The sequence below is a fragment of the Coregonus lavaretus genome (genome assembly GCF_964263955.1).
Source record: "Coregonus lavaretus genome assembly, chromosome: 19".
In the NCBI taxonomy this organism is placed as follows: Eukaryota; Metazoa; Chordata; class Actinopteri; order Salmoniformes; family Salmonidae; genus Coregonus; species Coregonus lavaretus.
The window spans coordinates 3,674,429-3,689,088 of record NC_140006.1 but is presented as its reverse complement, the minus strand read 5'-3'; the positions used below and the strand labels follow the sequence as shown (position 1 = coordinate 3,689,088).

At 45.2% G+C, this 14,660-nt stretch overlaps 1 protein-coding gene across 1 annotated transcript in view; it reads left to right on the top strand.

Moving 5' to 3' along the window:
• Positions 1-14,660, top strand: part of LOC311146525 (DENN domain-containing protein 2A-like) — a gene marked incomplete at its 5' end in the record, with an annotated part of 72,722 nt that overhangs the window by 33,656 nt on the left and 24,406 nt on the right. The window contains 3 exons of the mRNA XM_084183044.1: positions 8,983-9,060; positions 9,221-9,361; positions 9,608-9,756. Coding sequence (XP_084039170.1) covers positions 8,983-9,060; positions 9,221-9,361; positions 9,608-9,756 — 368 coding nt within the window. The remainder of the gene's footprint in view (positions 1-8,982; positions 9,061-9,220; positions 9,362-9,607; positions 9,757-14,660) is intronic.

Here is a 14,660-nt window from a genome sequence, read left to right as displayed (position 1 = left end):
TTTGTAGGTGACCAAATACTTATTTTCCACCATAATTTGCAAATAAATTCATAAAAAATCCTACAATGTGATTTTCTGGATTTTTTTTCTTCTCAATTTGTCTGTCATAGTTGACGTGTACCTATGATGAAAATTACAGGCCTCTCTCATCTTTTTAAGTGGGAGAACTTGCACAATTGGTGGCTGACTAAATACTTTTTTCCCCCACTGTATGTCATGCAATAAAATGCAAATTCATTACTTAAAAATCATACAATGTGATTTTCTGGATTTTTGTTTTAGATTCCGTCTCTCACAGTTGAAGTGTACCTATGATAAAAATTACAGACCTCTACATGCTTTGTAAGTAGGAAAACCTGCAAAATCGGCAGTGTATCAAATACTTGTTCTCCCCACTGTATATGTATATGTTCCACCTCAGGACAAGGGGCTACAGTCCATTACGGATTACAAAGGAAGACCAAGCCGTGATCTGAACAATGATGCCTCTACCAGACGAACTCAATGCATTTTATGCTCACTTGGACAAAAAAACAACACAGAGCCGTACATGAGGGCCCCCACCGACCCAGAAGACTGGGTGATCTCACTCACCGAGGCCGACTCTCGCAAGACTGTGGGAGCGGACGGTACACAAGGGCACGTTTTCAGAGCATGCGCAGAACAGCTGGCAGGCATATTCACTTTAATTTTCAACCTCTACTTGTCCCAGTCTGTAATCCCCACGTCTCAAGCTGACCACCATCATTCCTGTTCCTAAGAACTCTAAGGCTACCTGCCACAATGACTACCGCCCTGTAGCACTCACATCTATAATCATGAAGTGCTTTGAAAGGCTGGTTATGGCACACATCAACTCCATCATTCCAGACACCATAGACCACATGTGCCAAACTCATTCCACAAAGGGGCAAGTGTCTGTGTGTTTTTGCTCCTCCCTTGAACTTGACTGATGAATTAAGGTCACTAAATAGTAAGGAATTGATTGATTGTCTAGGTCGTAATTGAAAGGAAAAAACAAAGACCAACAGATGCTAGGCCCTCAATGGAATGAGTTTGACACCCATGCACTAGACCCACTCCAATTTGCATAACACCCAAACAGATCCATGGACGACGTAATCTAAATTGCACTCCACACTGCCTTCACCCAACTAGATAAAAGGAATACCTATGTGAGAACACTGTTCATTCACTACAGCTCAGCATTCAACACCATAGTCCCCTGCAAGCTCGTTGCCAAGCTTGGGACCCTGGGACTGTACACCTCCCTCTGCAACTGGATCCTGGACTTCCTGATGGAAAGGTGGTGATGATAGAAAACAACACCCCCGCCCCAGTGACCCTCAACATGGGGGCCCCACAGGGGTGTGTGCTTAGTCCCCTCCTACACTCCTTGTTCACCCACGCACAACTCCAACACCATCATCAAGTTTGCTGAAGATAGTAGGCCTGATCACCGGCGACGATGAGTTAGCCTACAGGGAGGAGGTCAGTGACTTGGCGGTGTGGTGCCAGGACAACAATCTTTCCCTCAATGTCAGAAAGACAAAGAAACTGATTGTAGACTACAGGAAACGGAGGGCAGAGCACACCCCCATTCACATCGACGGGGCTGTAGTGGAACAGGTCGAGTGCTTCAAATTCCTCTGTGTCCACATCAATAAGATCCTAACATGGTACAAACACAGTTGTGAAGAGGGCACGACAATGCCTCTTCCACCTCAGGAGGCTGAAAAGATTTGGCATGGGCCCTTAGATCCACAGATCCATGTTCTACAGCTGCACCATTGAGAGCATCTTGACTGGCTGCATCACCGCTTGGTATGGCAACTGCTTGGCCTCCGACCGTAAGGCGCTATAGAGGGTGGTGCATATGGCCCAGTACATCAGTGGGCCTGAGCTCCCTACCATCCAGGACCTCTATATCAGGTGGTGTGAAAGGAAGGCCCAGAAAATTGTTAAAGACCCAAGCCATAGACTGTTTTCTCTGCATCCACATGGCAAGCGGTACCGGAACGCTAAGTCTGGGACCAAAAGGCTCCTTAACAGCTTGTACCCCCAAGCCATAAGACTGCTGAACAGTTAATCAAATGGCTACCCAGACAATTTGCATTGACCCCTTTTTTTGCATTGACCCCCTCTCTTGCACACACACATACTACACTGACACTCCAATACACATTTAAGTCATTTAACAGACACTATTATTAAAGCGACTTACAGTGAGTGCATATATGTTCGTACTGGTCCCCCTTGGGAATCAAACCCATAACCCTGGAGTTGCAAGCGCCATGCTCTACCAACTGAGCCACACGGAACACATGCATATTGACGCCCCACACATACACTCACACATAGACACACTTTCACACTCTTTCACACTTCACATATGCTGCTGCTACTCTGTTTATTATCTATCCTGATTGCGTACTCACTTTCACCCCTACCTATATGTACATATTACCTCAATTACCTCAGCTACCTGGTACCCCTGCACATTGACTCAGTGCTGGTACTCCTTGGATATAGCCTCGTTTTTTTCTTACTTTTCAACTCAGCATTGTTGGGAAAGGGCTCATAAGTAAGCATTTCACGGTAAAGTCTACACAGGTTGTAACCATTTATGTAGGGTTCTTAATAGAACCCCCTGTATATGGTCCTATCTAGAACCCTCTATGAAGGGTTCTGCCTAGAAGCCCCTATGAAGAGTTATACCAATAACCATTTTATCATCTAAAGGTTTTTCCTAGAACCTTCTATGAAGGGTGAACCCTCTTATCTTTGGAGGGTTCTTCCTTACTGAGTATACCTAATATTGAGTTGCAGCCCCCCACCACCATACCCGTTCAAAGGCACTTAAATTTTTTGTCTTCCCCATTCACCCTCTGAATGGCACACATACACAATACATGTCTCAATTGTCTCAAGGCTTAGAAATCCTTCTTTAACCGGTCATCTCCCCTTCATCTACATTGATTTGAAGTGGATTTAACAAGTGACATAAGGGATCAGAGCAGGTATTCTTAATGATTTGTATATTCAGTGTATATCATAATTTCTTTGAGGTCCTTGTTATACCCTAACACAGTGGTGTTAGGAAACTCCACATCAGGCCTGCAAGTTGCATTATGCTGACTTGCAAAGTGATGTTTAATTCCTATTGGAAGCCAGCCAGAGTTAGGATATCCAACTAGTGAATTTTTTTATCACCCGCAACCTGCATTCAGAATGACTGCCAGGGTAGGGAGATTGAATACTGAGACTACCTCAATCATCTAAACTGGAACAATCATCTCAGTAATGGGTGCAATAAATCTAACTACTAAAAGATTGGATTAGTTTAGAAAAAGGTATGCTATTTATCTTTGTATAGCATACAATTCATCAATCAGTCAACATACATGCAAAAACACAGATATTTAAACAAATAATTCTAACAATTACCCTGCATATCAAATAAAATCTAAATGTATTTGTCACATGCTTTGTAAACAACAAGTGTAGACTAACAGTGAAATGCTTACTTATGGACCCTTCCCAACAAAGAAGAAAGAATAAAAAGTATGTGAAAATAATAAAACGAGCAATAAATAGAAAAATAATAACACAAGGAATAAATACTCAGTGAGTACGTTAACTTGGTGTCACGGTTTCGGCCGAGGCTGCTCCTCCTCCTTGTTCGGGCAGGTTTCGGCGGTCGTCGTCCCCGGAGTACTAGCTATCACCGTTTGATGTTTTCGATGTCTGTTTGGTTTTGTCTGATTGTGTACACCTGTTTCCTGTTTGGTTGATTATGTCTCCTATAAGTTTCTCGTTTGGTTAGTCTTGTGTTGTGTGTTATTGTCCGCCTGTCGGTAGGAGCTGCGAGTTTCTGCTCAGTTTATTTGTTTGGTGTTTTTACGCACAGTTTGCGTAATCGCTCGCCTCTGTTTGTTTCGAGGCCCGTGTTTTGTATTTTGTCACTTTATGACTAGTAAAGTCTGTTGGACTAAGCCTCTGTGTCCTGCGCCTGACTCCTACACCACATCCACATCAGTTCCTGACACTTGGCTATATACACGGGTTACCAGTACCCGAGTCGATGTGCAGGGGTACGAGATCATTCAGGTAGATATGTACATACAGTGGGGAAAAAAAGTATTTAGTCAGCCACCAATTGTGCAAGTTCTCTCACTTAAAAAGATGAGAGAGGCCTGTAATTTTCATCATAGGTACACGTCAACTATGACAGACAAAATGAGAAAAAAAATTCCAGAAAATCACATTGTAGGATTTTTCATGAATTTATTTGCAAATGATGGTGGAAAATAAGTATTTGGTCAGTAACAAAAGTTTCTCAATACTTTGTTATATACCCTTTGTTGGCAATGACACAGGTCAAACGTTTTCTGTAAGTCTTCACAAGGTTTTCACACACTGTTGCTGTTATTTTGGCCCATTCCTCCATGCAGATCTCCTATAGAGCAGTGATGTTTTGGGGCTGTCGCTGGGCAACACAGACTTTCAACTCCCTCCAAAGATTTTCTATGGGGTTGAGATCTGGAGACTGGCTAGGCCACTCCAGGACCTTGAAATGCTTCTTACGAAGCCACTCCTTCGTTGCCCGGGCGGTGTGTTTGGGATCATTGTCATGCTGAAAGACCCAGCCACGTTTCATCTTCAATGCCCTTGCTGATGGAAGGAGGTTTTCACTCAAAATGTCATGATACATGGCCCCATTCATTCTTTCCTTTACACGGATCAGTCGTCCTGGTCCCTTTGCAGAAAAACAGCCCCAAAGCATGATGTTTCCACCCCCATGCTTCACAGTAGGTATGGTGTTCTTTGGATGCAACTCAGCATTCTTTGTCCTCCAAACACGACGAGTTGAGTTTTTACCAAAAAGTTATAATTTGGTTTCATCTGACCATATGACATTCTCCCAATCCTCTTCTGGATCATCCAAATGCACTCTAGCAAACTTCAGACGGGCCTGGACATGTACTGGCTTAAGCAGGGGGACACGTCTGGCACTGCAGGATTTGACCTGGCGGCGTAGTGTGTTACTGATGGTAGGCTTTGTTACTTTGGTCCCAGCTCTCTGCAGGTCATTCACTAGGTCCCCCCGTGTGGTTCTGGGATTTTTGCTCACCGTTCTTGTGATCATTTTGACCCCACGGTGTGAGATCTTGCGTGGAGCCCCAGATCGAGGGAGATTATCAGTGGTCTTGTATGTCTTCCATTTCCTAATAATTGTTCCCACAGTTGATTTCTTCAAACCAAGCTGCTTACCTATTGCAGATTCAGTCTTCCCAGCCTGGTGCAGGTCTACAATTTTGTTTCTGGTGTCCTTTGACAGCTCTTTGGTCTTGGCCATAGTGGAGTTTGGAGTGTGACTGTTTGAGGTTGTGGACAGGTGTCTTTTATACTGATAACAAGTTCAAACAGGTGCCATTAATACAGGTAAAGAGTGGAGGACAGAGGAGCCTCTTAAAGAATAAGTTACAGGTCTGTGAGAGCCAGAAATCTTGCTTGTTTGTAAGTGACCAAATACTTATTTTCCACCATAATTTGTAAATAAATTCATTAAAAGTCCTACAATGTGATATTCTGGATTTTTTTTTCTAAATTTGTCTGTCATAGTTGACGTGTACCTATGATGAAAATTACAGGCCTCTCTCATCTTTTTAAGTGGGAGAACTTGCACAATTGGTGGCTGACTAAATACTTTTTTTCCCCACTGTATAGGTAGGGATAAAGTGACTAGGCAACAGGATAGCTAAAAATCAGTAACAGCAGCTTATGTGATGAGTCAAAAGAGATTAGTGTAAAAAGGGTCAATGCAGATATTCCGGGTAGCTATTGGTTAACTATTTAACTAACTATTTAGCAGTCTTATAGCTTGGGGGTAGGAGCTGTTCAGGGTCCTGTTGGTTACAGACTTGGTGCATCGGTACCGCTTGCCGTGCTGTAGAATAGAGAACAATCTACGACTTGGGTGGCTGGAGTCTTTGACAATATTTAGTGCCTTCCTCTGACACCGCCACGTAGAGGTCCTGGATGGCAGTTAGCTTGGTCCCAGTGATGTACTGGGCCGTACGCACTACCCCCTGTATCATCTTGTGGTCGGATACCAAACAATTGCCATACCAAGCGGTGATGCAGCCAGTCAAGATGCTCTCAATGATGCAGCTGTATAACTTTTTGATGACCTCAGGGCCAATGCAGAATCTTTTCAGCCTTCTGAAGGGGAAGAGGAGGAAAGAGGCGTTGTCGTGCCCTCTTCATGACTGTCTTGATGTGTGTGGACCATGATAGTTCGTTAGTGATGTGGACACCGAGGAACTTGAAGCTCTCGACCTGTTCCACAACAGCCTCGTTCCACAACAGCCCCGTCGATGTGAATGGGGAGGTGCTCGGCCCTCGGTTTCCTGTAGTCCACAATCAGCTCCTTTGCCTTGCTGATGTTGAGGGATAGGTTGTTGTCCTGGAACCACGCTGCCAGGTCTCTGACATCCTCCCTGTAGGCTGTCTCATCATCGGTGATCAGGCCTACCACCATCCTGTCGTCTGTAAACTTAATGATGATGTTGGAGTGTGCGCGGCCACACAGTCGTGGGCGAACAGGGAGTACAGGAGGGGACTAAGAACCCATGAGGGGCCCCCGTGTTGAGGGTCAGTGTGGCGGACGTGCTAGTGCCTACCTTCACCACCTGGGGGTGGCCCGTCAGGATCCAGTTGCAGAGGGAGGGGTTTATTCCCAGGGTCCTTAGCTTAGTGATGAGCTTCGAGGGCACAATGATGTTGAATTCTGAGCTGTAGTCAATGAACAGCATTCTCACATAGGTGTTCCTTTTGTCCAGAAGGGAAAGGGCAGTGTGGAGTGCAATAGAGATTGCGTCATCTGTGGATCTGTTGGGGTGGTATGTGAATTGGAGTGGGTCCAGTGTGTCTGGGATGATGGTGTTGATGTGAGCCAGCCTTTCAAAGCATTTCATGGCTACAGATGTGAGGGCTTTAGGGCAATAGTCATTTAGACAGGCTACCTTGGCTTTCTTGGGACAGGGACTATGGTGGTCTCCTTGAAACATGTAGGTATTATAGACTGGGTCAGAGAGAGGTTGAAAATGTCAGTAAAGACACTTGCCAGCTGGTCAGCGCATGTTCTGAGTACGTGTAATGGTAATCCGTCTGGCTCTGTGGCATTGTGAATGTTAACTTGTTTAAAGGTCTTACTCACATCGGCTACGGAGAGCATGATCACACAGTCGTCCAGAACAGCTGGTGCTCTCATGGATAGTTCAGTGTTGCTAGCCTCGAAGCACGCATAGAAGGTATTTAGCTCCTTTGGTAGGCTAGTGTCACTGGACAGCTCGCGTCTGGGTTTCCCTTTGTAATCCGTGACAGTTTGCAAGCCCTACACATCCGACAAGCGTCAGAGCCGGTGTAGTAGGATTCGATCTTGGTCCTGTATTGACACTTTTTCTGTCGGAGGGCGTAGCGGGATTTCTTATAAGCGTCTCGGATTAGTGCCCCGCTCATTGAAAGTGGCAGCTCTAGCCTGTAGCTCAGTGAGGATGTTGGCTGGAATCCATGACTTCTGGTTGGGATATGTATGTACGGTCACTGTGGGGACAACGTCGATGCACTTATTAATAAATTCCTCAATGCCATCGGATGAATCCTGGAACATATTCCAGTTTGTGCTAGCAAAACAGTCCTGTAGCTTAGCATCCACTCCATCGGACCACTTCCGTATTGAGTACTTTACGTTTGAGTTTTTGCTTGTAAGCAGGAATCAGGAGGATAGAGTTATTGTCAGATTTGCCAAATGTAGGGCCAGGGAGAGCTTTGTATGTATCTCTGTGTGTGGTGTAAAGGTGATCTAGTTTTTTTTCCCTCTGGTTGCATATTTAACATGCTGATAGAAATGAGGTCAAACGGATTTTAGTTTTCTTGCATTAAAGTCACCGGCCACTAGGAGCACCGCCTCTGAGTGAGCATTTTCTTGTTTTCTTATGGCCCTATACAGCTCATTGAGTTTTGACTTAGTGCCAGCATCGGTTTGTGGTGGTAAATAGACAGCTACGAAAAATCTAGATGAAAACTCTTTGGTAGATAGTGTGGTCTACAGCTTATCATGAGATATTCTAATGCAGGCGAGCAGAATCTCGAGACTTCCTTAATATTAGAGATTGCGCACCAGTTGCTGTTAACAGAGACACACACCCCCTCCTCCTGAGCTTCCCCGACGCAGCCGTTCTGTCCTGCCGATATATAGAAATACCAGCTAGATTTATATTTACCATATCCTTTTTCAGCTACAACTTGGAGAAACACAGGATATTACAGTTCTTTAGATCACGTTGATAAGATAGTATCGAACGGAGCTTATTCAGTTTATTCTCTAGTGATTGCACATTCGCCAATAGAACGGAGGGTACAGGTGATTTATCCACGTAGTCTCATCAGGTATCCCACACGCCGGCCTCTATAGCGCCGTCTCCTCCTTCTTCGAGTGTCGGGGATTTGGGCCTGGTCCGTGATAATCAATATGTCTTTCGCCTCCGACTCATTGAAGTAGAGGTCCTCCTCCAAATGGAGGTTAGTGATAGCTGTTCTGATGTCCAGAAGGTATTTTTGGTCATGAAATAGAGAGCATGCTGGGAAATAAGATATATGGTTCTATGTAGAACCCTTCTTGCCTTCCAAAGAATCCATCTTGCCTTCCAAAGAATCATCAAATAACCCTTTCTTCCAAAAACGGTTCTAGGTAGAACCCTTTGCCTTACAAAGACTCCTTCTCTTCCAAAAGGGGTCTTCAGATCAAAACGGTTCTTGGTAGAACCCTATCCCTCCGCAAAGAACCATTTCGGAACCTTTTTTCTAAGAGTGCAGCCTATGCTGGTCTATGCTGGGGGGTTTTCAGCAGGGACACGGCTTAGGTTTTCCTAGAGGGGCTATGACAAAGCATTAAAATATCCTCCTCTCTTCTCCCAGCCCAGTGGGAAAGGAAAGCGTCTCCCTGAAGTCTATTGCATCGTCAGCCACTTGGGATGCTTCCACCTCTTCTCCAAGGTATAGTATACTGTACATCAGCCTCCTGGTTGCCACCTCTCATCCTGTATCCCATCAAACCCAGGATTCGAGCTGGCAACTCTTCCATTACTGGCCCGTCTCTCTAACCTCTAGGCTACTTGCTGACCTCTCTGTCCTGCCCTGTGTGTGTGTCCGCCAGGTCCTGGATGAGGTGGAGAGGAGGAGGGCCCTGTCTCCAGCCCTGGTCCAACCCTTCATGAGGGCCATTATGGAGGCTCCGTTTCCTGCCCCTGGCAGACCCATCACCATAAAAACCTTCCTGCCCGGATCTGGTACTGAGGTAGGTCCTCGATTTTACGTTATTCTCCAAAGAAGACCTCCAATAATATTACATACAGATGCCATGCAAAGTCTTTGAGTTGAAGAGTTCTTTGCTGCGTCCGTTTTGTATTACTTAGTAAAATATATCTCACTCTCCATTCTCTTTGTCTCTCTCTCCTCTTCTCACTCTCTGTCTTTCTCTCTCTGTCACCCCCTGTCTGTTTATCTCTCCCCCCCTTCTTTCTACCCCCATCTCCTGTCTCAGGTAATGGAGCTGTGTCGTCCATCTGACTCTCGTCTGGAGCACGTGGACTTTGAGTGTCTCTTCTCCTGTCTGAGTCTGCGTCTGCTACTCAGGGTCTTTGGTTCTCTCCTGCTGGAACGTAGGGTCATCTTCACTGCAGACAAACTCAGGTGTGATGCCATTAGCCTGATAGGCTACTCAGCACTTTATGGCATAGTTAATAAGTAGAAATCAAAACAATTTGATGTATTATTTTACAATTATATTTTATTTCAAAGCAGCCACAAAGCATCCCCAAAGATGGTAGTATAGCTGGGACTGTGGATTTTATAGCTGAGAGGAAAAACACAAGAGACAGAATAAACAGAGAAAATAAAATAGTGGCACAGCCTCATGGTTCAAATGTTTTTCTTCAATGTGACAGGGAGATATTGAGTGAAGCCTGCTGTTGTGTTGATTCTGTCCCTTTTAGAAACTGTTTATTTCTCTTTGGAAAATGCCTGTGAGAGCCAGAGATGGCTAGGGCCACTGGGGTCAGTGTGCTTCTACACCTGCATTACTAGCTGTTTGGGGTTTTAGGCTGGGTTTCTGTACAGCACTTCGAGATATTAGCTGATGTAAGAAGGGCTATATAAAATAAAATTGATTGATTGATTGATAGTAGAAGAGAGGTACGCAGAGTGGAATGACATAGTTGTCCTAGAGTTGGGTTCCCCAACTGGCGGCCCACGGGTGATTATGATCATTTTCTTTTACATTGTTGGACATAAAAGACTGTAAAACACCAGCAAATTAGGAAATATATTCCAAAGTATTCCCATGCATAATAGAGAGGTATACACTGAGTATACGATACATTGCAGCCCCCCCCACCCCACCCCACACACACGCATCCTTTTTGCCCTCAGAACAGCCTCAATTGGTCGGGCATGGACTATAAAAGGTGTCGAAAGCGTTCCACATGGGTGCTGGCCCATGTTGACTCCAATGTTTCCCACATCTGTGTCAAGTTGGCTGGATGTCCTTTGGGTGGTGGACCATTCTTGATACACATGGGAAACTAATGAGCAGGAAAAACCTAGCAGCGTTACAGTTCTTGACACAAACTGGTGCGCCTTGCACCTACTAACATACCCCGTTCAAAGGCACCTAAATATTTTGTCTTGCCCATTCACCCTCTGAAAGGCACATATACACAATCCATGTCTCAATTATCTCAAGGCTTAAAAATCCTTCTTTAACCTGTCTCCTCCACTTCATCTACACCGTTTGAAGTGGATTTAACAAGTGCCATCAATAAAGGATCCTAGCTTTCACTTGGATTCACCTGGTCAGTCTATGTCATGGAAAGAGCAGGTGTTTTGTATACTCTGTGTATGTGATCATATATAAATGTAAGCAAGGTTTGAAATGATTGGGTTTTAGTCAAATATTATATATGCTTGGGCTTCTTGTGGTCAATTTCCAGTCTACATATTTTTTGTAATTATGTTCCGGACCCCTGACCATCTGCTCAAAATCAAATCAAATCAAATGTAATTGGTCACATACACATATTTAGCAGATGTTATTGAGGGTGTAGCGAAATGCTTGTGTTCCTAGCTACAACAGTGCAGTGGTAACTAACAATTCACAACAATACACACAAATCTAAAAGTAAAATAATGGAATTAAGAAATATATAAATATTAGGACGAGCAATGTCTGAGTGGCATTGACTAAAAGTACAGTATATACATATGAAATGAGTAAAACAGTATGTAAACATTATTGAAGTGTATAGTGTTCCATTTAAAGTGACCAGTAATTCCATGTCTATGTACATAGGGCAGCAGCCTCTAAGGTGCAGGGTTGAGTAACCGGGTGGTAGCCGGCTAGTGATGGCTATTTAACAGTCTGATTGATAGCCTTGAGATAGAAGCTGTTTTTCAGTCTCTCGGTCACAGCTTTGATGCACCTGTACTGACCTTGCCTTCTGGATGATAGCGGGGTGAACAGGCTATGGCTCAGGTGGTTGATGATTGAGTGCTGTAGGTGTCCTGGAGGGCAGGCAGTGTGCTCCCGGTGATGTGTTGGGCAGACCGCACCACACTCTGGAGAGCCCTGCGGTTGCGGGCGGTGCAGTTGCCGTACCAGGCGGTGATACAGCCTGACAGGATGCTCTCAATTGTACATCTGTAAAAGTTTGTGAGGGGACAAGCCACATTTCTTCAGCCCCCTGAGGTTGAAGAGGCACTGTTGCGCCTTCTTCACCACAGTCTCAATGTGGGTGGACCATTTCAGATTGTCAGTGATGTGTACACTGAGGAACTTTAAGCTTTTCACCTTCTCCACTGCGGTCCCGTCGATGTGAATAGGGGCATGCTTTCTCTGTTGTCTCCTGAAGTCCACGATCAGCTCCTTTGTTTTGTTGACGTTGAGGGAGAGGTTATTTTCCTGGCACCACTCCACCAGGGCCCTCATCTCCTCCCTGTAGGCTGTCTCATCATTGTTGGTAATCAGGCTTACTACTGTTGTGTCGTCTGCAAACTTGATGATTGAGTTGGAGGCGTGCGTGGCCACGCAGTCATGGGTGAACAGGGAGTTCAGGAGGGGGCTGAGCACGCACCCTTGTGGGGCCCCTGTGTTGAGGATCAGCGTAGTGGAGGTGTTGTTTCCTACCTTCACCACCTGGGGGCGGCCCGTCAGGTAGTCCAAGACCCAGTTGCACAGGGCGGGGTTCAGACCCAGGTCCCCGAGCTTAATGATGAGCTTGGAGGGTACTATGCTGTTGAAGTCTGAGCTATAGTCAATGAACAGCATTCTTACATAGGTATTCCTCTTGTCCAGACGGGATAGGGCAGTGTGCAGTGCAATGGTGATTGCATCATCTGTGGATCTATTGCGGCAGCATGCAAATTGAGTGGGTCTAGGGTGTCAGGTAAGGTGGAGGTGATATGATCCTTAACTAGCCTCTCAAAGCACTTCATGATGACAGAAGTGAGTACTACGGAGTGATAGTCATTTAGTTCAGTTACCTTTGCTTTCTTGGGCACAAAAACAATGGTGGACATCTTGAAGCATGTGGGGACAGCAGACTTGAATAGGGAGAGGTTGAATATGTCCGTAAACACTCCAGCCTTCTGGTCTGCGCATGTTCTGAGGACGCGGCTAGGGATACCGTCTGGACCGGCAGCCTTGCGAGGGTTATCACGCTTAAATGTCTTACTCACGTTGGCCACGGAGAACGAAAGCCCACAGTCCTTGGGAGAAGACCGCATCAGTGGCACTGTGTTATCCTCAATGCAGGCAAAGAAGGTGTTTAGCTTGTCCGGGAGCAAATGTCTGTGTCCGCGAAGTGACTGGTTTTCCCTTTGTAATCTGTGATTGTCGGTAGACCCTGCCACAAATGCCTTGTGTCTGAGCCATTTCATTGAACCTCCACTCTGTCACTGTACTGACGTTTTGCCTGTTTGATTGCCTTACGGAGGGAATAATTACACTGTTTGTATTCGACCATATTCCCAGTCTCCTTGCCATGGTTAAATGCGGTGGTTGAGGCTTTCAGTTTTGCACGAATACTGCCATCTATCCAAAGTTTTTGGTTTGCGTAAGTTTTAATAGTCACAGTGGGAACAACATCCCCTATACACTTCCTGAGGAACTAATTCACGTGTCCATGTATACGTCAATGTTATTCTCAGAGGCAACCCGGAACATATCCCAGTCTGCGTGATCAAAACAATCTTGAAACATGGATTCTGATTGTTCAGACCAGCATTGAATAGACCTTAGCACGGGTACTTCCTGTTTGAGATTCTGCCTATAGGAAGGGAGGAGCAGAATGGAGTTGTGATCTGATTTGCTGAAGGGAGGGCGGGGGAGGGCCTCGTAGCCATCCTGGAAGGGAGAGTAACAATGGTTGAGAGTTTTTGTTGCGCGAGTACTAGAGGCAATGTGTTGATAGAACTTCGGAAGCGTTTTCCTCAAATTTGCTTTGTTAAAATCCCCAGCTACAATAAATGCGGCCTCAGGTTATGTGGTTTCCAGTTTGCACAAAGCCCAGTGTAGTTCCTTGAGGGCCATCGTGGTATCGGCTTGAGGGGGATATACATGGCTGTGACTATAACTGAAGAGAATTCTCTTGGGTGGTAATACCGTCGACATTTGATTGTGAGATATTCTAGGTCAGGTGAACAAAAGGACTTGAGGTCCTGTACATTATCACAATCACACCACACCTTTCTTCTTCCCAGAGAGTTCTTTATTCCTGTCTGCGCGATGTACTGAGAACCCAGCTGTCTGTATGGACGGAGACAGTATTTTCAGAGAGAGCCATGGTTCCGTGAAACAGAGTATGTTACAGTCCATGATGTCTCTCAGGAAGGAGATCCTCGCCCTGAGCGTGTCTACTTTATTGTCCAAGGACTGAACATTAGCGAGTAAAACACTCGGAAGCGGTGGATTGTGTGCACGCCTCCTGAGTCTGACTAGAAGTTCACTCTGAATACCTCTTCTTTGCCAGCAGCATCTTGGAGCAGCATCTGGGATAAGTTCAATTGCCCTGGGGGGTACGAACAAAGGATCAAATTCGGGAAAGTCGTATTTCTGGTTGTAATAGTCGTATTTCTGGTCGTAAAAAATGTGGCCCGCGGCTGTATCTACTTAATGATCCCTGTCCTAGAGTGAAGGAAAATGCCCCCCTGTGGGAAATATGGGCATTGAGGAGAAATCCAAAAATGACAGCGGAAGTTATTGTATTTTGACGAAGGACAAAATATTTCACACCACACTGCCGACTAGTGGTGAAAATATGCACATACAAACTTTTTAAAGAGCAACTGAAGGCGATAAACATCTACAGTGAGGGAAAAAAGTATTTGATCCCCTGCTGATTTTGTACGTCTGCCCACTGACAAAGAAATAATCAGTCTATAATTTTAATGGTAGGTTTATTTGAACAGTGAGAGACTGAATAACAACAAGAAAATCCAGAAAAGGCTGATGTTCGTCAACTCGAACCTTCAGCTCCCTCCACAGATTTTCTATGGGATTAAGGTCTGGAGACTGGCTAGGCCACTCCAGGACCTTAATG